At 49.8% G+C, this 24507-nt stretch overlaps 1 protein-coding gene across 1 annotated transcript; it reads left to right on the top strand.

The window, feature by feature from the left end:
* Positions 1-624: 624 nt before the first annotated feature.
* On the top strand, positions 625-23982 carry CSRP3 (cysteine and glycine rich protein 3). The gene is made up of 6 exons (XM_075332233.1): positions 625-802; positions 10515-10643; positions 19924-20092; positions 20318-20450; positions 20768-20861; positions 23811-23982. Exons 2-6 carry the CDS (start codon positions 10532-10534, stop codon positions 23885-23887), a joined length of 585 nt encoding a protein of 194 aa, XP_075188348.1. The 5' UTR covers positions 625-802; positions 10515-10531; the 3' UTR covers positions 23888-23982.
* Positions 23983-24507: the final 525 nt, after the last annotated feature.

Below are 24507 nucleotides of genomic sequence, written 5' to 3'. Positions count from 1 at the left end.
GACATCGTTACCATGTGGAGGCACGGAGGGGGACATCGTTACCATGTGGAGGCACGGAGGGGGACATCGTTACCATGTGGAGGCACGGAGGGGGACATCGTTACCATGTGGAGGCAAGGAGGGGGACATCGTTACCATGTGGAGGCACGGAGGGGGACATCGTTACCATGTGGAGGCACGGAGGGGGACATCGTTACCATGTGGAGGCACGGAGGGGGACATCGTTACCATGTGGAGGCACGGAGGGGGACATCGTTACCATGTGGAGGCACGGAGGGGGACATCGTTACCATGTGGAGGCACGGAGGGGCGCACTATTACACACTGATTAATAATTTTATTAAACGTTTTCTAAATCCCCATCGTTATGAGCTTTCACCCTCTTCACTTTTGTCCTGCACCATTACAAAGTATTTGGCGGGGTCTCCCTGCTAGTTGACGTTCTGTGTGTCGTCCCCCCCCCCCTTCCCTACTGTAAGGATTCCCATGAAGCTTTGTATTTTTTGGCCAGGGTGGTTGGGGGGGGGGGGGGGGGCGAGTGCGGAGCGCCCCCCCTTTCCTGGAAATCTTTGCCCCAGACTGAAATTCCAGAAGCCATTGTTATCCAGCTCCCTCTCTCGCAGTGTTAGGATATGATCCAGGGACTGATCAGCAGCTATTTTGGGAAGCCTGATTTCAGACATGTTCTTCTTCATCAATCATCACCCCAGGAAAGATCGTCCTGGGGAATTTAAAGGGTCCAGGAATCTGTCCAGACCTTACAGTGCCTGAGAAATCTCCATAGGACGCCTGTGCGGAGCGGGTGAGTGTTATGAAGATGGTGCTCCTGTCTTGTACACATTGGATCGGAGTTCTTGCACTTATTTCTGGACTATTCACCCACTTATAGCAACCTGCATTATTACCTTTTGTTTTGCCCCTTTTCCCTTCTTGTATCATCTCTTTTGTGTACAGCTAAAATAATAACAAAAATCCTCCTACCGTTTTGAGTACGCAGCTCCTATGCGCTACAATGTATCTTTATAGTTTTATTATGATTCTTCAGACATACAACCCTCCAATTACTTCCTACTTGGTAATATATATACATAGGGTGATAATCGATGACTGCAAGATGTGCATGGAAGAACGCAGATCTGCATAGACTTAACTATTGACAATGCTTAATGGCTATATATATATATATATATATATATATATATATATATATATAAAATATATTTTATACTGCTCAAAAAAAGGGAACACTACATTACCATCTTGTTGTTTAAGTGCCCCCTTTTATTTATTTTTTTTTTGAGCAATATATACACATACATATACACGTGTGTGTGTATGTATATATGTGTATGTGTGTGTGTATATATATATATATGTGTGTGTGTGTGTGTGTGTGTGTGTGTGTGTGTGTGCATACATATATATATATATATATATATATATATATATAATGTATTTATTACACTAGAAGGTGGCCCGATTCTAACGCATCGGGTATTCTAGAATTTATTGTGTAGTTAATGTATGATTTTGGTTATATATAATATTATATATAGATGTTGTGTGTCGTTGCCAAGTGTCTGTGTAGGGCGCTGTAAATGTTCTGGGTGTGGGGGTGTGTGAGCGGTGTTGCGTTGTGTGTGTGTTGTGTGGTTTGTGGAGCGCTGTGTGTGTGTGTTTGTTGCGCGGTTTGTGTGGGTGTGTGTGTGTTTTGGGGGGAGGTATGTTTTGTGCAGTGTCTGTGTTGGAGGAGTAGTCCTGGGGGGAGAGGAGTATAATAGGAGGAGTAGTCCTGGAGGTGAGGAGTATAATAGGAGGAGTAGTCCTGGGGAGAGAGGAGTATAATAGGAGGAGTAGTCCTGGGGAGAGAGGAGTATAATAGGAGGAGTAGTCCTGGGGAGAGAGGAGTATAATAGGAGGAGTAGTCCTGGGGAGAGAGGAGTATAATAGGAGGAGTAGTCCTGGGGAGAGAGGAGTATAATAGGAGGAGTAGTCCTGGGGAGAGAGGAGTATAATAGGAGGCGTAGTCCTAAGGGGAGAGGAGTATAATAGGAGGAGTAGTCCTGCGGAGAGAGGAGTATAATAGGAGGAGTAATAGTCCTGGGGAGAGAGGAGTATAATAGGAGGAGTAGTCCTGGGGAGAGAGGAGTATAATAGGAGGCGTAGTCCTAAGGGGAGAGGAGTATAATAGGAGGAGTAGTCCTGGGGAGAGAGGAGTATAATGGGAGGAGTAGTCCTGGAGGTGAGGAGTATAATAGGAGGAGTAGTCCTGTGGAGAGAGGAGGATAATAGGAGGAGTAGTCCTGGAGGTGAGGAGTATAATAGGAGGAGTAGTCCTGTGGAGAGAGGAGGATAATAGGAGAAGTAGTCCTGTGGAGAGAGGAGTATAATAGGAGGAGTAGTCCTGTGGAGAGAGGAGTATAATAGGAGAAGTAGTCCTGGGGAGAGAGGAGTATAATAGGAGGAGTAGTCCTAAGGGGAGAGGAGTATAATAGGAGGAGTAGTCCTGGGGAGAGAGGAGTATAATAGGAGGAGTAGTCCTAAGGGGAGAGGAGTATAATAGGAGGAGTAGTCCTGTGGAGAGAGGAGTATAATAGGAGGAGTAGTCCTGGAGGTGAGGAGTATAATAGGAGGAGTAGTCCTGTGGAGAGAGGAGTATAATAGGAGGAGTAGTCCTGTGGAGAGAGGAGTATAATAGGAGGAGTAGTCCTGTGGAGAGAGGAGTATAATAGGAGAAGTAGTCCTGGGGAGAGAGGAGGATAATAGGAGGAGTAGTCCTGGGGGGAGAGGAGTATAATAGGAGGAGTAGTCCTGGGGGGAGAGGAGTATAATAGGAGGAGTAGTCCTGGGGGGAGAGGAGTATAATAGGAGGAGTAGTCCTGGGGGGAGAGGAGTATAATAGGAGGAGTAGTCCTGTGGAGAGAGGAGTATAATAGGAGGAGTAGTCCTGTGGAGAGAGGAGTATAATAGGAGGAGTAGTCCTGGGGAGAGAGGAGTATAATAGGAGGAGTAGTCCTAAGGGGAGAGGAGTATAATAGGAGGAGTAGTCCTGTGGAGAGAGGAGTATAATAGGAGGAGTAGTCCTGGAGGTGAGGAGTATAATAGGAGGAGTAGTCCTGTGGAGAGAGGAGTATAATAGGAGGAGTAGTCCTGTGGAGAGAGGAGTATAATAGGAGGAGTAGTCCTGTGGAGAGAGGAGTATAATAGGAGGAGTAGTCCTGGGGGGAGAGGAGTATAATAGGAGGAGTAGTCCTGTGAAGAGAGGAGTATAATAGGAGGAGTAGTCCTGTGAAGAGAGGAGTATAATAGGAGGAGTAGTCCTGTGGAGAGAGGAGTATAATAGGAGGAGTAGTCCTGGGGAGAGAAGAGTATAATAGGAGGAGTAGTCCTGGGGACAGGAGTATAATAGGAGGAGTAGTCCTGGGGGGAGAGGAGGATAATAGGAGGAGTAGTCCTGTGGAGAGAGGAGTATAATAGGAGGAGTAGTCCTGGGGAGAGAAGAGTATAATAGGAGAAGTAGTCCTGTGGAGAGAGGAGTATAATAGGAGGAGTAGTCCTGTGGAGAGAGGAGTATAATAGGAGGAGTAGTCCTGTGGAGAGAGGAGTATAATAGGAGGAGTAGTCCTGGGGGGAGAGGAGTATAATAGGAGGAGTAGTCCTGTGAAGAGAGGAGTATAATAGGAGGAGTAGTCCTGGGGGGAGAGGAGGATAATAGGAGGAGTAGTCCTGTGAAGAGAGGAGTATAATAGGAGGAGTAGTCCTGGGGGGAGAGGAGTATAATAGGAGGAGTAGTCCTGGGGAGAGAAGAGTATAATAGGAGGAGTAGTCCTGGGGACAGGAGTATAATAGGAGGAGTAGTCCTGGGGGGAGAGGAGTATAATAGGAGGAGTAGTCCTGTGGAGAGAGGAGTATAATAGGAGGAGTAGTCCTGTGGAGAGAGGAGTATAATAGGAGGAGTAGTCCTGTGAAGAGAGGAGTATAATAGGAGGAGTAGTCCTGTGGAGAGAGGAGTATAATAGGAGGAGTAGTCCTGGGGAGAGAAGAGTATAATAGGAGGAGTAGTCCTGGGGACAGGAGTATAATAGGAGGAGTAGTCCTGGGGGGAGAGGAGGATAATAGGAGGAGTAGTCCTGTGGAGAGAGGAGTATAATAGGAGGAGTAGTCCTGGGGAGAGAAGAGTATAATAGGAGAAGTAGTCCTGTGGAGAGAGGAGTATAATAGGAGGAGTAGTCCTGTGGAGAGAGGAGTATAATAGGAGGAGTAGTCCTGTGGAGAGAGGAGTATAATAGGAGGAGTAGTCCTGGGGGGAGAGGAGTATAATAGGAGGAGTAGTCCTGTGGAGAGAGGAGTATAATAGGAGGAGTAGTCCTGGGGGGAGAGGAGGATAATAGGAGGAGTAGACCTGTGGAGAGAGGAGTATAATAGGAGGAGTAGTCCTGTGGAGAGAGGAGTATAATAGGAGGAGTAGTCCTGGGGGGAGAGGAGGATAATAGGAGGAGTAGTCTTGGGGAGAGAGGAGTATAATAGGAGGAGTAATAGTCCTGGGGAGAGAGGAGTATAATAGGAGGAGTAGTCCTGGGGAGAGAGGAGTATAATAGGAGGCGTAGTCCTAAGGGGAGAGGAGTATAATAGGAGGAGTAGTCCTGGGGAGAGAGGAGTATAATGGGAGGAGTAGTCCTGGAGGTGAGGAGTATAATAGGAGGAGTAGTCCTGTGGAGAGAGGAGGATAATAGGAGGAGTAGTCCTGGAGGTGAGGAGTATAATAGGAGGAGTAGTCCTGTGGAGAGAGGAGGATAATAGGAGAAGTAGTCCTGTGGAGAGAGGAGTATAATAGGAGGAGTAGTCCTGTGGAGAGAGGAGTATAATAGGAGAAGTAGTCCTGGGGAGAGAGGAGTATAATAGGAGGAGTAGTCCTAAGGGGAGAGGAGTATAATAGGAGGAGTAGTCCTGGGGAGAGAGGAGTATAATAGGAGGAGTAGTCCTAAGGGGAGAGGAGTATAATAGGAGGAGTAGTCCTGTGGAGAGAGGAGTATAATAGGAGGAGTAGTCCTGGAGGTGAGGAGTATAATAGGAGGAGTAGTCCTGTGGAGAGAGGAGTATAATAGGAGGAGTAGTCCTGTGGAGAGAGGAGTATAATAGGAGGAGTAGTCCTGTGGAGAGAGGAGTATAATAGGAGAAGTAGTCCTGGGGAGAGAGGAGGATAATAGGAGGAGTAGTCCTGGGGGGAGAGGAGTATAATAGGAGGAGTAGTCCTGGGGGGAGAGGAGTATAATAGGAGGAGTAGTCCTGGGGGGAGAGGAGTATAATAGGAGGAGTAGTCCTGGGGGGAGAGGAGTATAATAGGAGGAGTAGTCCTGTGGAGAGAGGAGTATAATAGGAGGAGTAGTCCTGTGGAGAGAGGAGTATAATAGGAGGAGTAGTCCTGGGGAGAGAGGAGTATAATAGGAGGAGTAGTCCTAAGGGGAGAGGAGTATAATAGGAGGAGTAGTCCTGTGGAGAGAGGAGTATAATAGGAGGAGTAGTCCTGGAGGTGAGGAGTATAATAGGAGGAGTAGTCCTGTGGAGAGAGGAGTATAATAGGAGGAGTAGTCCTGTGGAGAGAGGAGTATAATAGGAGGAGTAGTCCTGTGGAGAGAGGAGTATAATAGGAGGAGTAGTCCTGGGGGGAGAGGAGTATAATAGGAGGAGTAGTCCTGTGAAGAGAGGAGTATAATAGGAGGAGTAGTCCTGTGAAGAGAGGAGTATAATAGGAGGAGTAGTCCTGTGGAGAGAGGAGTATAATAGGAGGAGTAGTCCTGGGGAGAGAAGAGTATAATAGGAGGAGTAGTCCTGGGGACAGGAGTATAATAGGAGGAGTAGTCCTGGGGGGAGAGGAGGATAATAGGAGGAGTAGTCCTGTGGAGAGAGGAGTATAATAGGAGGAGTAGTCCTGGGGAGAGAAGAGTATAATAGGAGAAGTAGTCCTGTGGAGAGAGGAGTATAATAGGAGGAGTAGTCCTGTGGAGAGAGGAGTATAATAGGAGGAGTAGTCCTGTGGAGAGAGGAGTATAATAGGAGGAGTAGTCCTGGGGGGAGAGGAGTATAATAGGAGGAGTAGTCCTGTGAAGAGAGGAGTATAATAGGAGGAGTAGTCCTGGGGGGAGAGGAGGATAATAGGAGGAGTAGTCCTGTGAAGAGAGGAGTATAATAGGAGGAGTAGTCCTGGGGGGAGAGGAGTATAATAGGAGGAGTAGTCCTGGGGAGAGAAGAGTATAATAGGAGGAGTAGTCCTGGGGACAGGAGTATAATAGGAGGAGTAGTCCTGGGGGGAGAGGAGTATAATAGGAGGAGTAGTCCTGTGGAGAGAGGAGTATAATAGGAGGAGTAGTCCTGTGGAGAGAGGAGTATAATAGGAGGAGTAGTCCTGTGAAGAGAGGAGTATAATAGGAGGAGTAGTCCTGTGGAGAGAGGAGTATAATAGGAGGAGTAGTCCTGGGGAGAGAAGAGTATAATAGGAGGAGTAGTCCTGGGGACAGGAGTATAATAGGAGGAGTAGTCCTGGGGGGAGAGGAGGATAATAGGAGGAGTAGTCCTGTGGAGAGAGGAGTATAATAGGAGGAGTAGTCCTGGGGAGAGAAGAGTATAATAGGAGAAGTAGTCCTGTGGAGAGAGGAGTATAATAGGAGGAGTAGTCCTGTGGAGAGAGGAGTATAATAGGAGGAGTAGTCCTGTGGAGAGAGGAGTATAATAGGAGGAGTAGTCCTGGGGGGAGAGGAGTATAATAGGAGGAGTAGTCCTGTGGAGAGAGGAGTATAATAGGAGGAGTAGTCCTGGGGGGAGAGGAGGATAATAGGAGGAGTAGACCTGTGGAGAGAGGAGTATAATAGGAGGAGTAGTCCTGTGGAGAGAGGAGTATAATAGGAGGAGTAGTCCTGGGGGGAGAGGAGGATAATAGGAGGAGTAGTCTTGGGGAGAGAGGAGTATAATAGGAGGAGTAATCCTGGGGGGAGAGGAGCCTAATAGGAGGAGTAGTCCTGGGGGGAGAGGAGTATAATAGGAGGAGTAATCCTGGGGGGAGAGGAGCCTAATAGGAGGAGTAGTCCTGGGGAGAGAGGAGTATAATAGGAGGAGTAGTCCTGTGGAGAGAGGAGTATAATAGGAGGAGTAGTCCTGTGGAGAGAGGAGTATAATAGGAGGAGTAGTCCTGTGGAGAGAGGAGTATAATAGGAGGAGTAGTCCTGGGGGGAGAGGAGTATAATAGGAGGAGTAGTCCTGTGAAGAGAGGAGTATAATAGGAGGAGTAGTCCTGTGGAGAGAGGAGTATAATAGGAGGAGTAGTCCTGGGGGGAGAGGAGGATAATAGGAGGAGTAGTCCTGGGGGGAGAGAGGAGTATAATAGGAGGAGTAATCCTGGGGAGAGAGGAGGATAATAGGAGGAGTAGTCTTGGGGAGAGAGGAGTATAATAGGAGGAGTAGTCCTGGGGAGAGAGGAGGATAATAGGAGGAGTAGTCTTGGGGAGAGAGGAGTATAATAGGAGGAGTAATCCTGGGGGGAGAGGAGCCTAATAGGAGGAGTAGTCCTGGGGGGAGAGGAGTATAATAGGAGGAGTAATCCTGGGGGGAGAGGAGCCTAATAGGAGGAGTAGTCCTGGGGAGAGAGGAGTATAATAGGAGGAGTAATCCTGGGGGGAGAGGAGCCTAATAGGAGGAGTAGTCCTGGGGAGAGAGGAGTATAATAGGAGGAGTAATCCTGGGGGGAGAGGAGCCTAATAGGAGGAGTAGTCCAGGGGGGAGAGGAGCCTAATAGGAGGCATAGTCCTGGAGGTGAGGAGTATAATAGGTGGAGTAGTCCGGGGGGGAGGTGTATAGGTGCCCAATGTGTGCGGGGGGCGTGCCCGAGCGGCCAATGCGTGCGGGGGGCTGGCCCGAGCCGAGCGGCCAATGCGACGGTTGTCACTGTAATGACGTGACGTCATTTTGGAACAAGACAGACATACAGAATAAGGCAATTATATATATATATATATATATATATATATATATATATATATATATATATATATAAATTTTATATACTGCTCAAAAAAATAAAGGGAGCACTTAAACAACAAGATGGTAATTTAGTGTTCCCTTTATTATTTTTTTTGAGCAGTGTGTATGTATGTATATATATATGTATGTATGTATATATATATATATATATATATATATATATATGTGTATATATATAATATATAACTCATTGCTGTAATAAAATATTGCAAAAGTATCTATGACTTAAAATATTTTCTTTTTAATCAGATTGTTGTATTGTTTTAGGGACTTAAAATAATGATTGTGTCTAACTGTAACGATACAAAGAGGCTCATTTCTCAATGGCGTTGGAAGAGGCGCATGTTGCGAAGGATTTGGACACTATTTGTACCAAATGTTGCTCTGATAAAAAGTTTAGCACAGACTAGACACCTTCATCCAGTAATTGTGCTGATTAATTGTACACTTGGTGCAGATTTCTTTGTTTTTGTACCATTGATGCATATTTCCAGGCTACAGATTTTGTCCAGTTATCACTTTATTATCCCTGACTCTGCCCCATAATAAAGGTCATACTTGCATGGCACCAGTATATAAAACTCACTGCAATCTCATGATGGAAAAGGTTTTATAGAAAGCAGATGAATCACTGTGTACATAGAAAGTTATGTTTCTGTTTATGCTTCTTTATAAAACATTTGTTTTCTGTCCGTGAACAATCTGGTTTAAGGCTCTGTTCACACTTGCATATAGGGAATCTGCCCAAGCTGCAGGTTTTTTTTTGCACATAAAACTATCTCTTGGTAGGAAAAATGAGATTTTTTTTGCCACGTTTATTCATTTTTTTTCATGGTTTTTTTTTATGCATTGAGATAGGGAAACACTTGGAAAAATGCAGAAACAATTAACAAGTCAATTATTTGGTGGGTTTTTTTCTGCAACAAAATCTGCAACGTGTGTGCACAGCACTTCAGGATTCTCATAGACTTTGCTGGGATGCATTTTTCCTTGTTGTATTCAATAAAATCTGCAACAAAAAAAAACGCAGCGTGGGCACACAGCCTAAGGGTATGTGCGCACGTTGCGTACTAGCCCAGCACCGTAAAAGGTGCGCTTCAGAGCGCAGCTGAAAATCTCCGTTCTGAAGCGCATGGTGCCGGCGAGAACGTGCGCTCTGCCTGCAGCTCCTGCCATAGACAGAGCAGGAGCTGCCGGCAAAGCGCACGGAAGAAGTGACATGTCACTTCTTTTTGCGCAGCGCTTCGGCAGTAGCCGAAGCGCTGCGCTCTGAGACGCCATGTGCGCACGGCCCCTGCACAATCTCCATACACTGTGCAGGGGGCGCAGGACGCATGCAGTTACGCTGCGCTGCAAAGCGCAGCGTAACTGCATGAATTTACGCAATGTGCGCACATAGCCTTAAGGTTCCATTACAGGTTCCAGCAATAAAAAGTCCAGCAGGCTGCACTAATTTTTCCACTCAAATGGAAACCTGACGTACCTCATTATAATTTAGGGCTTGTGCACACTTTGTGTATATTTGCAGCAGATTTTTCTGTAATGCCCCTCCCCAAAAAGTGTATTGGCAGGAAAAACTGCATTTTTACTTGCATTCTTCAAATTCCTGCGTTTTACCTGCTTTTTATGTGTAGAAAACATGTGTTTTGGACCAACAAAACGCATGCTTTTCTAACATTAAATTAATGGAATCATATGTCCCTTTTACACACACACATAGTCCGAAAATTAAATTAAAAAAATTATGATTTTCTTGGTATTTTAGCATTAAATATTATAAAACTGCTATAATTTCAAGAAATATACGGTAACTATTTTCTTTATTAATTCAAAAATTATATATTTTTTGCTTTTTGTCTTTTTTCATTGTTTGACTAATCTTTATTTAGCAGTGTCTTGATGTTCAAAACGCATCTGTCAAAACGCAGGTGAAAAAGCAGGTAAAAAGCGCTAAAAACGCATCTTAAACGCAGTAAATACGCATGAGTTTTCAGCGCTAAATTTCTGAAAAAGGCAACTTTGGTCAAATCAATTAAGCCCAAAACGTGCGTTTAGAACTGCAAGTAGGACGCAAAGTGGGGTCTTAGCCTAAGAACGTTGTAGAAGTTTTCATTCATATACTGATTGTATTTTCTTAATATAAAACTGGAAAACTCCTTTAAGTATCCACATTATTAGTATTCCTGACTCATTGTTTTTTATTTATTTTTTTTAATTTTCAATAAGCCTTGATTTTAATAATATCTTTTACATATCCGCAAATTTTCACGGCTGAAGCAAAAATAAATCTGAACAATAGTTTTATTACTATTATAAACTTTTATCAGATTATTTCTATTTATTGTTACACTGACTGAACGATAAACATCCATCAGCACTAACCAGCCTGCTTGCTGATTGTTTCTCAGATATAGATTTGTCTAGATATGGATCACATAATCGTACTATTTATTAAATATGACAATGTTGTGTAATCATTCCAGACTTGTATTCTTGGACAATGCCAAATCTGGGTGGAGGTGCCAAGTGTGGAGCGTGTGGGAAGACGGTTTACCATGCAGAGGAGATCCAGTGCAATGGGCGCAGCTTCCACAAACCATGCTTCATATGCAGTAAGTATATAACAAGAAGCCAATTGAATGGGTGCTAGCACAAAATTAGTGACCCCAGGGTATGCATCCCTCATAAAATTACACGTGCATGAATGACATAGGTAGAGGGAATACAAGCAGTTGGGAACTTGCACTTCAATGTTTGGCTCCGCCCTAATGCACCGAGCGCCTATGCTTGGTTTGAACAGTCATTTTGTGCTGGCAGAGTACTTTTAACCCATTACACAAACAGAAACGAAATTGGTAGAGGGAATACAAGCAGCTGGGAAAGTGCACTTAAATGTTTGGCTCCGCCCTAATGCATTGAGTGCCTGTGCTTGGTTTGAACAGTCATTTTGAGCTGGCAGAGTCCTTTTAACCCATTACACAAACAGAAACGAAATTGGTAGAAGGAATACAAGAAGCTGGGAAGGTGCACTTCAATGTTTGGCTCCGCCCAGGGCCGTATTTGCCACTAGGCACCCGTGGTCCCGTGCCTAGGGCGGCACGTTGCGGGGGGGTGGCACTTTCTGGCAGAAAAAAAAAAAAAAATATATATATATATTTTTTTTTTTTTACATCCCCGCCCCCCGCCCCTCCCTCCGTTGCACTTCGCTGTAGTACACGGAGGGCGCCAGGCATAGTGAGCTGATTAACCCCAGAAGTTCCAACGCCTGCACTTCCGGGTCAGAGGCGCGCGGGCGCGCCAGTCAGCTCACTGCCCCGTGCTGCAGCGTCCAATGCTGCAGACGACACACGCCGCGGAGGAGGACGCGACTGGAGCTGGAGCCAGCCAGAAGAGGATAATCAGCAGAGAAGGGCAGCAGGCACCAGAGCAGGTATGCGTAAGGCAGAGCCTAGAATGTATGGGCACCTTACAGGTTAGTTGATGATCGTTGCGATGCCTCTTTTTGGCTGGGGGGAGGCTGGGAAAAGAGAGAGGCTGGGGGGAGGCTGGGAAAAGAGAGAGGCTGGGGGGAGGCTGGGAAAAGAGAAGCTGAGGCTGGGGGGGAGGCTGGGAAAAGAGAGGCTGAGGCTGGGGGGGAGGCTGGGAAGAGAGAGAGGCTGAGGCTGGGGGGAGAGAGAGGCTGAGGCTGGGGGGGAGAGAGAGGCTGAGGCTGGGGGGAGAGAGAGGCTGAGGCTGGGGGGGAGGCTAGGGGGAGAGAGAGGCTGAGGCTGGGGGGAGAGAGAGGCTGAGGCTGGGGGGGAGGCTGGGGGGAGAGAGAGGCTGAGGCTGGGGGGAGAGAGAGGCTGAGGCTGGGGGGAGAGAGAGGCTGAGGCTGGGGGGGAGGCTGGGGGGAGAGAGAGGCTGAGGCTGGGGGGGAGGCTGGGGGGAGAGAGAGGCTGAGGCTGGGGGGGAGGCTGGGGGGAGAGAGAGGCTGAGGCTGGAGGGAGGCTGGGGAGGAGAGAGGCTGAGGCTGGGGGGGGAGGCTGGGGGGAGAGTGAGGCTGAGGCTGGGGGGCAGGCTGGGGGAGAGTGAGGCTGAGGCTGGGGGGGGAGGCTGGGGGGAGAGTGGGGGTGAGGCTGGGGGGGATGCTGGGGGGAGAGTGAGGCTGAGGCTGGGGGGGGAGGCTGGGGGGAGAGTGAGGCTGAGGCTGGGGGGAGAGTGAGGCTGAGGCTGGGGGGAGAGTGAGGCTGAGGCTGGGGGGGGGAGAGAGAGGCTGAGGCTGGGGGGGGAGGCTGGGGGGAGAGAGAGGCTGAGGCTGAGGGGGGAGGCTGGGGGGAGAGAGAGGCTGATGCTGGGGGAGAGAGAGGCTGATGCTGGGGAAGAGAGAGGCTGATGCTGGGGGAGAGAGAGGCTGATGCTGGGGGGAGAGAGGCTCATGCTGGGGGAGGCTGGGGGAGAGAGAGGCTGATGCTGGGGGAGAGAGAGGCTGATGCTGGGGGAGGCTGGGGTGAGAGAGGCTGATGCTGGGGGATGCTGGGGGGAGAGAGGTTGATGCTGGGGGGGCTGGGGAAGAGAGGCTGATGCTGGGGGAGAGGCTGCTGCTGAAGGCGGGGGAGTGAGGCTGCTGCTGGGGGAATGGGAGAGAGGGGACAATGCTAGAGACAGAGGACAAGGGTTGAGGGATAGTGCAATGACTAAATCGATGGGGGGAGTGTAAGGACTCAGAATGAGAGGGGGGCAGCATTGGGAGCTCATTATGGAAAAGGGGCAGCATGTGTGGGATCAGTATGGAGTGGAGCAATGTAGGGGAGTCAATATCAAGAGTGGGGTAGTGTGTGTGGGGGGGTCTCAGCATAAGCGCTAGTGTGGTGGTCTTAGTATGATGAATGGGGCAGCATGGAGGTGTCATTATGGAAAAGAGGAAGGCAGCATTAGGAGCTCATGGAGAGGGGCAGCATGCATGGGACACTGTGAGGAGGGGGCAGCATGCATGGGACATTGTGAGGAGGGGGCAGCATGCATGGGACATTGTGAGGAGGGGCAGCATGCATGTGACACTGTGAGGAGGGGGCAGCATGCATGTGACACTGTGAGGAGGGGGCAGCATGCATGGGACACTGTGAGGAGGGGGCAGCATGCATGGGACATTGTGAGGAGGGGCAGCATGCATGTGACACTGTGAGGAGGGGGCAGCATGCATGTGACACTGTGAGGAGGAGGCAGCATGCATGGGACACTGTGAGGAGGGGCAGCATGCATGGGACCCTGTGAGGAGGGGGCAGCATGCATGGGACACTGTGAGGAGGGGGCAGCATGCATGGGACCCTGTGAGGAGGGGGCAGCATGCATGGGACACTGTGAGGAGGGGGCAGCATGCATGGGACACTGTGAGGAGGGGGCAGCATGCATGGGACATTGTGAGGAGTGGGCAGCATGCATGGGACACTGTGAGGAGGGGGCAGCATGCATGGGACCCTGTGAGGAGGGGGCAGCATGCATGGGACATTCTGAGGAGTGGGCAGCATGCATGGGACACTGTGAGGAGGGGGCAGCATGCATGGGACCCTGTGAGGAGGGGGCAGCATGCATGGGACACTGTGAGGAGGGGGCAGCATGCATGGGACATTGTGAGGAGTGGGCAGCATGCATGGGACATTGTGAGGAGTGGGCAGCATGCATGGGACATTGTGAGGAGGAATCAGCATGCATGGGACACTGTGAGGAGGGGGCTGCATGCATGGGACACTGTGAGGAGGGGCAGCATGCATGGGACACTGTGAGGAGGGGGCAGCATGCATGGGACACTGTGAGGAGGGGGCAGCATGCATGGGACACTGTGAGGAGGGGGCAGTATGCATGGGACCCTGTGAGGAGGGGGCAGTATGCATGGGACCCTGTGAGGAGGGGGCAGCATGCATGGGACACTGTGAGGAGGGGGCAGCATGCATGGGACACTGTGAGGAGGGGGCAGCATGCATGGGACACTGTGAGGAGGGGGCAGCATGCATGGGACCCTGTGAGGAGGGGGCAGCATGCATGGGACACTGAGGAGGGGGCAGCATGCATGGGACACTGTGAGGAGGGGACAGTATGCATGGGACATTGTGAGGAGGGATCAGCATGCATGGGACACTGTGAGGAGGGGGCAGCATGCATGGGACCCTGTGAGGAGGGGGCAGCATGCATGGGACCCTGTGAGGAGGGGGCAGCATGCATGGGACACTGTGAGGAGGGGGCAGCATGCATGGGACACTGTGAGGAGGGGGCAGTATGCATGGGACATTGTGAGGAGGGATCAGCATGCATGGGACACTGTGAGGAGGGGGCAGCATGCATGGGACACTGTGAGGAGGGGGCAGCATGCATGGGACCCTGTGAGGAGGGGGCAGCATGCATGGGACACTGTGAGGAGGGGGCAGCATGCATGGGACACTGTGAGGAGGGGGCAGCATGCATGGGACACTGTGAGGAGGGGGCAGCATGCATGGGACATTGTGAGGATGGAGCAGCATGCATGGGACATTGTGAGGAGTGGGCAGCATGCATGGGACATTGTCAGGAGGGAGCAGCATGCATGGGACACTGTGAGGAGGGAGCAGCATGCATGGGACACTGTGAGGAGGGGGCAGCATGCATGGGACCCTGTGAGGAGGGGGCAGCATGCATGGGACCCTGTGAGGAGGGGGCAGCATGCATGGGACATTGTGAGGATGGAGCAGCATGCATGGGACATTGTGAGGATGGAGCAGCATGCATGGGACCCTGTGAGGAGGGAGCAGCATGCATGGGACACTGTGAGGATGGAGCAGCATGCATGGGACACTGTGAGGAGGGAGCAGCATGCATGGGACACTGTGAGGAGGGAGCAGCATGCATGGGACACTGTGAGGAGGGGGCAGCATGCATGGGACCCTGTGAGGAGGGGGCAGCATGCATGGGACCCTGTGAGGAGGGGGCAGCATGCATGGGACACTGTGAGGAGGGGGCAGCATGCATGGGACACTGTGAGGATGGAGCAGCATGCATGGGACATTGTGAGGATGGAGCAGCATGCATGGGACACTGTGAGGAGGGAGCAGCATGCATGGGACACTGTGAGGAGGGGGCAGCATGCATGGGACACTGTGAGGAGGGGGCAGCATGCATGGGACACTGTGAGGAGGGGGCAGTATGCATGGGACCCTGTGAGGAGGGGGCAGTATGCATGGGACCCTGTGAGGAGGGGGCAGTATGCATGGGACCCTGTGAGGAGGGGGCAGCATGCATGGGACACTGTGAGGAGGGGGCAGCATGCATGGGACACTGTGAGGAGGGGGCAGCATGCATGGGACACTGTGAGGAGGGGGCAGCATGCATGGGACCCTGTGAGGAGGGGGCAGCATGCATGGGACACTGTGAGGAGGGGGCAGCATGCATGGGACACTGTGAGGAGGGGACAGTATGCATGGGACATTGTGAGGAGGGATCAGCATGCATGGGACACTGTGAGGAGGGGGCAGCATGCATGGGACCCTGTGAGGAGGGGGCAGCATGCATGGGACCCTGTGAGGAGGGGGCAGCATGCATGGGACACTGTGAGGAGGGGGCAGCATGCATGGGACACTGTGAGGAGGGAGCAGTATGCATGGGACATTGTGAGGAGGGATCAGCATGCATGGGACACTGTGAGGAGGGGGCAGCATGCATGGGACACTGTGAGGAGGGGGCAGCATGCATGGGACCCTGTGAGGAGGGGGCAGCATGCATGGGACACTGTGAGGAGGGGGCAGCATGCATGGGACACTGTGAGGAGGGGGCAGCATGCATGGGACACTGTGAGGAGGGGGCAGCATGCATGGGACATTGTGAGGATGGAGCAGCATGCATGGGACATTGTGAGGAGTGGGCAGCATGCATGGGACATTGTCAGGAGGGAGCAGCATGCATGGGACACTGTGAGGAGGGAGCAGCATGCATGGGACACTGTGAGGAGGGGGCAGCATGCATGGGACCCTGTGAGGAGGGGGCAGCATGCATGGGACCCTGTGAGGAGGGGGCAGCATGCATGGGACATTGTGAGGATGGAGCAGCATGCATGGGACATTGTGAGGAGGGAGCAGCATGCATGGGACACTGTGAGGATGGAGCAGCATGCATGGGACACTGTGAGGAGGGAGCAGCATGCATGGGACACTGTGAGGAGGGAGCAGCATGCATGGGACACTGTGAGGAGGGGGCAGCATGCATGGGACCCTGTGAGGAGGGGGCAGCATGCATGGGACACTGTGAGGAGGGGGCAGCATGCATGGGACCCTGTGAGGAGGGGGCAGCATGCATGGGACCCTGTGAGGAGGGGGCAGCATGCATGGGACATTGTGAGGATGGAGCAGCATGCATGGGACATTGTGAGGAGGGAGCAGCATGCATGGGACACTGTGAGGATGGAGCAGCATGCATGGGACACTGTGAGGAGGGAGCAGCATGCATGGGACACTGTGAGGAGGGAGCAGCATGCATGGGACACTGTGAGGAGGGGGCAGCATGCATGGGACCCTGTGAGGAGGGGGCAGCATGCATGGGACACTGTGAGGAGGGGGCAGCATGCATGGGACCCTGTGAGGAGGGGGCAGCATGCATGGGACCCTGTGAGGAGGGGGCAGCATGCATGGGACCCTGTGAGGAGGGGGTAGCATGCATGGGACACTGTGAGGAGGGGGCAGCATGCATGGGACACTGTGAGGAGGGGGCAGCATGCATGGGACACTGTGAGGAGGGGGCAGCATGCATGGGACACTGTGAGGAGGGGGCCGCATGCATGGGACACTGTGAGGAGGGGGCAGCATGCATGGAACATTGTGAGGAGGGGGCAGCATGATGTGAGGACAATGTGCAGATCATATTTCATAATTGAGGAAGGTGTGGTGGGTATAATTTATAAGGGAGGGCAGTGTGTAGTTTATTAGGGGCAGTGTGACAGTCACAGTATATAAGTGGGGACGGTGTGGTGGGAATATTTTATACTCATGCTATGTTTTGATGTGCCCGTGGTGATCCCCATGGGGGGGGGGGGGGGTTAGTGCTCTTCATTTCTCATTGATACTTTTTAAAGTGTTTTACAGAGTAGATCTGCCTTAAACAGATGTCGAGTGCGAAACGTTGTCACTAAGGGGCGCGACCACTTAAAGTGCCTAGGGCAGCACGAAGGCAAAATACAGCCCTGGCTCCGCCCTAATGCCCCGAGCGCTTGTGCTTGGTTTGAACAGTCATTTTGTGCTGGCAGAGTCCTTTTAACCCATTACACAGAACCAAAATAGGTAGAGGGAATACAAGCAGCTGGGAAGGTGCACTTCAATGTTTGGCTCCGCCCTAATGCACCGAGCGCCTGTGCTTGGTTTGAACAGTCATTTTGTGCTGGCAGAGTCCCTTTAACACTTTTCCATGGTTTATAAGGTCCTGCGCTTTTGGCTTCCTCCATCAATTGAGTGTCTCTTGTGGGGGTCGTGGGTGCAATGTAACAATTCCCAGAGCAGTTCTGACAATATGACTACAATCAGATTTCTCCCCATCTATCAAATATAATTCTTCCAGACTTTTCCAAGAATTCCCAGGGATTATCTGTCAGAACTTTATACCTCCTGCCCCAGGATTTGCAAATCTGGCTGAGCTTTGATATGTTTGTCACCAGATATGTGACAGTGGTTGTGAGGACAGAAATAACAGCGGACTCTGGACATTATCTCCGGAGCGCTTTGTTTCTGGATTGTGAGATTATCAGCTGAGGCCGGACTGCGAGACCCAGAGCTTATTGTCATTTTTATATTGGGTCTCATGTAGCGTTCACTGCTCAGTGCAAGGACAATAGAAGGTCAAAGTCACTGCAGGGAAAGCTCATAACAGACAGCGCAAAGTCATGTTTAGTGGCCAATAGTTCGAGTGAGGAAAGGTCCTTTTACATAAAAGAAAAAATCAAATCATTATTTTTATATAGCGCTAACATATTCTGCAGCGCTTTACATACATTGGCAACACTGTCCCCATTGGGGCTCACAATCTAAAGTCCCTATCTGTATGTCTTTGGAGTGTGGGAGGAAACCAGAGAACCCGGCAGAAGCCCACGCAAACACGGGGAGAACATACAAACTCCTTGCAGATGGTGTCCTTGGTGGGATTTGAACCCAGGACCCCAGCATTGCAAGGCTGCAGTGCTAACCACTGAGCCACCCTAGGTCATCAAGGATCATCCCCCAAATATCAATGTAAATAATAGTTATTTGTTTTTTAGATCTGGTAAATTTACTGTAAATGTCCAGTTCTGTTATTATTATTGCCTCATTTCTTCCCTGGCGCTTTACAAGTGAATGGGGTACAAATAACAAACAAGTACAACACTACAGAGCTGCATTTCTAGGCTTCAGAGCTAAAATCTCTGTGCACTCACTGATTGTTCAGTATCTGCATAGAGCTTGCTATAGTGATTTTAATTTTGAAAAATGTTCTCCTTATTGTACATGAAAACTATATAGCCCCTGCAATTATAGAAGCTAAGCTATTAGGAGTGCCTGAAAAGAAGCTTGTTCACTATTTTATATAGTAAGAAACAGAATAGTGAGTGCAGCTCTGGAGTGTAATACAGGATGTAACTCAGAATCAGTACAGGATAAGTAATGCAATGTATGTACACAGTGACTCCACCAGCAGAATAGTGAGTGCAGCTCTGGACTATAATACTGAAGGTAACTCAGGATCAGTACAGGATAAGGCTACTTTCACACTTGCGTTGGACGGCTTCCGTAGCATTGCGTTGTGTGACGCAACGGATGCTACGGATCGTACAAAACAATGGAAAGCTTTTTTTAAATTTTTTTTTTTTCTTTTCAGTTTTACCGGCAGAAGACTATAGTGAACGATCAGCTTATCACCCAGCGGCCGGGCGCTCAACTGATCGCTCTCAATAGCCGGCGGCCGGGCGCTCAGCTGATCGCTCTCAATAGCCGGCGGCTGGGCGCTCAGCTGATCGCTCTCACATGCCGGCGGCCGGGTGCTCAGCTGATCGCTCTCAATAGCCGGTGGCCGGGTGCTCAGCTGAGCGCTCTCACATGCCGGCGGCCGGGCGCTCAGCTGAGCGCTCTCACATGCCGGCGGCCGGGCGCTCAGCTGAGCGCTCTCACATGCCGGCGGCCGGGCGCTCAGCTGAGCGCTCTCACATGCCGGCGGCCGGGCGCTCAGCTGATCGCTCTCACATGCCGGCGGCCGGGCGCTCAGCTGAGCGCTCTCACATGCCGGCGGCCGGGCGATCAGCTGAACGTTCGGCCACCAAGAAACAAAATAAAGTTTCTGTGATTAAAAAAAAAAAAAGCGCGCATGCGCAGTGAAAAATAAAGGTTTCCGTCGCTCAAAAAAACGTTACATGCAGCGTTCCTTCCGTCCGATGCTGCGTCGTCCAGCGGATGCAACGCTGACACTTGCGTTACAGTGCGTCGTCCATACAAGTCTATGGAGAATAGCGCAGTGCGTTAACGGACTGCGCTATTCTCCATAGTGACGGACTCTGCTGAATGCAAGTGTGAAAGTACCCTAAGTAATGTAATGTATGTACACAGTGACTGCCCCAGCAGAATAGTGAGTGCAGCTCTGGAGTATAATACAGGAGGTAACTCAGGATCAGTAATGTAATGTATGTATTGATAATTCCTTTAATTCTTTCCCAGATTCATAAGTGTGAGATCCACATTAGATTGATGTTGAAGCACTAGAGAGCAGCCGAACCTGGTGTTTAAGCCCTAAGATTTGGGACAGTTGGACCGGCTATTATTTTTCATATATTGGCAGCAGATCCTCTTGTTCCCAGCAGTTTTGCCAGTTAGGGATTGAGGATGACAAGTGCCTGAATCTTTATCTTTGCGCGGTGCACGATCCGCGTGCTTTGTGTTGCAGTGGTCTGCAGGAAGGCTCTGGACAGCACCACAGTTGCTGCACATGAATCTGAAATCTATTGCAAGTCTTGTTACGGGAGAAAGTATGGCCCCAAAGGATACGGCTACGGACAGGGTGCCGGCTGTCTGAGCACCGACACCGGAGAGAGATTTGGGATTGAAGTTGCTGAGTAAGTAAAATGACCCCAATAATAAAGCATGTTATGTATAGTATGCAATTTTCAAAATCTCTGCTTGCTGTGAGTACTGCCGAGTCTGCTGGACTGGGCTCCTGCAAACTGATCCGTCCAACTCTGAGTCTAAACTGGAAATTTCTCACAGATGAGGATTAGGAGCTAAAAATGGGATAACTTGTTAGATGATGACCCTGCGGCTAATTCCAGGTGCATTTACAGGACTCATCCATCCCGCGGCTCGCCCACTACCACGCACTCTTCCAAGTTCGCACAGAAATTTGGAGCCACGGAAAAATGTCCCAGATGTGGAAAATCAGTGTATGCTGCCGAGAGAATATTGGGTGGTGGAATGGTGAGTGTCGGGGGAGGGTTATAGGGCGAAAAATCAGGACCCCCTTTATTGTCATACGCCCGTGTAATAATAGTAATAATAATAATCCTGGGCCTGGGGGGAGGGGGGGCGTTGGGGGGATTCCTAAAATAACTATTTACCCATGGGGGAAACGCCTATTTTTAATTCTGACCCAAAATGCTTATTGCTCAGAGGTGCAGAGCAAAATGGATACCGTAAGTCAGTTTACCTTCCAAGTGCGTAGCCATAAATATCTATAAATTTAGGACCTTTTAAGTCCCAAAATGGCTACATGTTGAGCTCTTCTTTCTCTGCAGCCCTGGCATAAAAGCTGTTTCCGGTGTGCACTGTGCGGGAAGAGTCTGGACTCCACCACCGTCACCGAGAAGGACGGAGACATTTACTGTAAAGGTCAGTAAGGACTTCTGATGTTTTACTACTAGTTCTTTAATGAGCGACAGGGAGGAGGAGGTGGGGTCCATTTGGTGGACCATCAATAGTGATGAGCGGGCACTACCATGCTCGGGTGGTCTGTACTCGTAACTACCATGCTCGGGTGCTTGGTACTGGTAACTAGTGATGAGCGGGCACTACCATGCTCGGGTGGTCTGTACTCGTAACTACCATGCTCGGGTGCTTGGTACTGGTAACTAGTGATGAGCGGGCACTACCATGCTCGGGTGCTCTGTACTCGTAACTAGTGATGAGCAGGCACTACCATGCTCAGGTGCTCTGTACTCGTAACTAGTGATGAGCGGACACTACCATGCTCAGGTGCTCTGTACTCGTAACTAGTGATGAGCGGACACTACCATGCTCAGGTGCTCAGTACTCGTAACTAGTGATGAGCGGGCACTACCATGCTCAGGTGCTCTGTACTCGTAACTAGTGATGAGCGGACACTACCATGCTCAGGTGCTCTGTACTCGTAACTAGTGATGAGCGGACACTACCATGCTCAGGTGCTCTGTACTCGTAACTAGTGATGAGCGGACACTACCATGCTCAGGTGCTCAGTACTCGTAACTAGTGATGAGCGGGCACTACCATGCTCAGGTGCTCAGTACTCATAACTAGTGATGAGCGGACACTACCATGCTCGGGTGCTCTGTACTCGTAACTAGTGATGAGCAGGCACTACCATGCTCAGGTGCTCTGTACTCGTAACTAGTGATGAGCGGACACTACCATGCTCAGGTGCTCTGTACTCGTAACTAGTGATGAGCGGACACTACCATGCTCGGGTGCTCAGTGCTTGTAACTAGTGATGAGCGGGCACTACCATGCTCAGGTGCTCAGTGCTTGTAACTAGTGATGAGCGGGCACTACCATGCTCAGGTGCTCAGTGCTTGTAACTAGTGATGAGCGGGCACTACCATGCTCAGGTGCTCAGTACTCGTAACTAGTGATGAGCGGGCACTACCATGCTCAGGTGCTCAGTACTCATAACTAGTGATGAGCGGACACTACCATGCTCGGGTGCTCAGTACTGGTAACTAGTGATGAGCGGGCACTACCATGCTCGGGTGCTCAGTACTGGTAACTAGTGATGAGCGGGCACTACCATGCTCGGGTGCTCTGTACTGGTAACTAGTGATGAGCGGACACTACCATGCTCAGGTGCTCTGTACTCGTAACTAGTGATGAGCGGACACTACCATGCTCAGGTGCTCAGTACTCGTAACTAGTGATGAGCGGGCACTACCATGCTCAGGTGCTCAGTACTCATAACTAGTGATGAGCGGACACTACCATGCTCGGGTGCTCAGTACTGGTAACTAGTGATGAGCGGGCACTACCATGCTCGGGTGCTCAGTACTCGTAACTAGTGATGAGCGGGCACTACCATGCTCGGGTGCTCTGTACTCGTAACTAGTGATGAGCGGGCACTACCATGCTCGGGTGCTCAGTACTCGTAACTAGTGATGAGCGGGCACTACCATGCTCAGGTGCTCTGTACTCGTAACTAGTGATGAGCGGGCACTACCATGCTCGGATGCTCGGTACTCTTAACAAGCAATTAATATTTGGATGGGCGTGACTCGAAAGCAAGGGTATAATGGAAGTCAATGGGAAACTCGAGCATTTGTCTGGAAGATTTCCCAGAAGAATGTACGAATTCTCCATTGACTTCCATTACACTCGGGTACTCGAGTTACACCCATCCAAGCGTCCAGCTGCTCCTAATGAGACCCGAGCATGGTCGTACTTGCTGATCACTAACCTTACAAACAATGGGAGAACCAGGAATTTGTCGCCATGAATGTAGTTCCATGATGATGTCTATATGGATGGAGCATCCTCGCAGGGCTGTTCCATTATAATTCCTTTTAAAATGATTTCTCAATGAATGAACGCCTCCATGGTAAAATCACAGCTGAATTTGTTTTAAACTAAAATCCAATTTTTTTTTTTTATTATTCTTCCCAAATTTCTATGTTAAAGAAAAATGCAAGAAATCTTGCTGTTTTCACACTGGATACTTCACCCTGAAGGGCAGCAGCCTGCAACCATGGCTCGAGTTGTGAAAACTACAACTCCCAGCATGCCCTGACTGAATGCAGTCCCAGAGCTCCGCTCAGTATAAGACCTACAGATAAGGAATTTGGATTGTGAGCCCCAATGGGGACAGGGTTCCTGATGTATGTAAAGTTCTGCAAATAGGTTAGCGCTACATAAAAAATAAAGATTTATTTTATTTATTTAAGACGCTCACACTTGGGGTGGTGTCACGACAACGTTGCTGCTACATCACCATTTTCTGTGACGTTGCAGCGACGTCCCGTCACTGTGTGTGGTATCCAGCAACGAGCTGGCCCCTGCTGTGAGGTCGCCGGTCGTTGCTGAATGTCCAGCTTCATTTTTTTGGTCGTCGCTCTCCTGCTGTGACGCACACATCACTGTGTGTGACAGCGAGAGAGCGTCGAAATGAAGCGAGCAGCGAGCAGGAGCCAGCGTCTGGCAGCTGCGGTAAGGTGTAACCACGGTAAACATCGGGTAAACCAAGGGAAGACCTTTCCCTGGTTACCCGATTTTTACCTTAGTCAGTGCCGGCTCCCTGCACATGTAGCTGCAGTACGCATCGGGTAATTAACCCGATGTGTACTGTAGCTAGGAGTGCAGGGAGCCAGCGCTAAGCAGTGTGCGCGGCTCCCTGCTCTCTGCACATGTAGCACAGCGATGCGTGTCGTTATGATCGCTGCTGCGTCGCTGTGTTTGACAGCTAAACAGCGATCATAACAGCGACTTACAAGGTCACAGAAAATGGTGACGTAACAGCGACGTCGTTGTCGCTATGTGTGAACCCAGCTTTGGTGTCATAGATAATCACAGTAATAACTGTTTCTTTTCTCTCTCCAGTTTGTTATGCCAAAAACTTTGGTCCAAAAGGGATAGGATTTGGCGGGCTGACGCAGGTGGATCAGAAAGAAGGTTGAATGCGCAAAATACGAAAACATTCATATTACTTGAACTCCTTAATATTCTGTAAATTCTCCCTGTGATTGCGGAGTGTAGACTGGACACATACTGGAATGTTAAACAATAAAGAAAGTTTTGTGAAACTTTGAACAAGTTTTTTCCTTGAAAGCATGGATGAGACGACTTTATTTATTATTTTTTTTTTATATCTGCAACATACAAATTGTGCTGTCCAAATATATCCAACCCACTATATACTGGTTTCCAACTATTGGTTACATTGAAAATATAAGTTTCATAGTTGAAATTTGGCTGCTGTTTTACCTTGTTTCTGTAAGGTGTGCTGCTGCACCAACGCCAGGGGCAGCCAAAAATGTACACTGCTCAATATGGCGGCATCACTCTATACAAAGCCGGAAGGATTAGCATGTGCTTGCCCTCTCCAAAAAATCCTAAAAGATGTGACCATTATCTCCGGCAGCCGCAGCTTGTATTTTTCATGTTGTGATTCGAGTTCAGGTGAAATGTAAAAACAATGAAAAAAAAGAAGAAAAAAAAAAAACGAAGAGACCTTCTAATCAAAATCCATTGCAAGTAATTCCACCATAAGCAGGGCCGTATTTGCCATTAGGCACTT

Source organism: Anomaloglossus baeobatrachus, unplaced genomic scaffold, assembly GCF_048569485.1.
Source record: "Anomaloglossus baeobatrachus isolate aAnoBae1 unplaced genomic scaffold, aAnoBae1.hap1 Scaffold_2599, whole genome shotgun sequence".
In the NCBI taxonomy this organism is placed as follows: Eukaryota; Metazoa; Chordata; class Amphibia; order Anura; family Aromobatidae; genus Anomaloglossus; species Anomaloglossus baeobatrachus.
The sequence above is the reverse complement of the archived record's forward strand: the minus strand, read 5'-3'. Positions and strand labels throughout refer to the sequence as shown.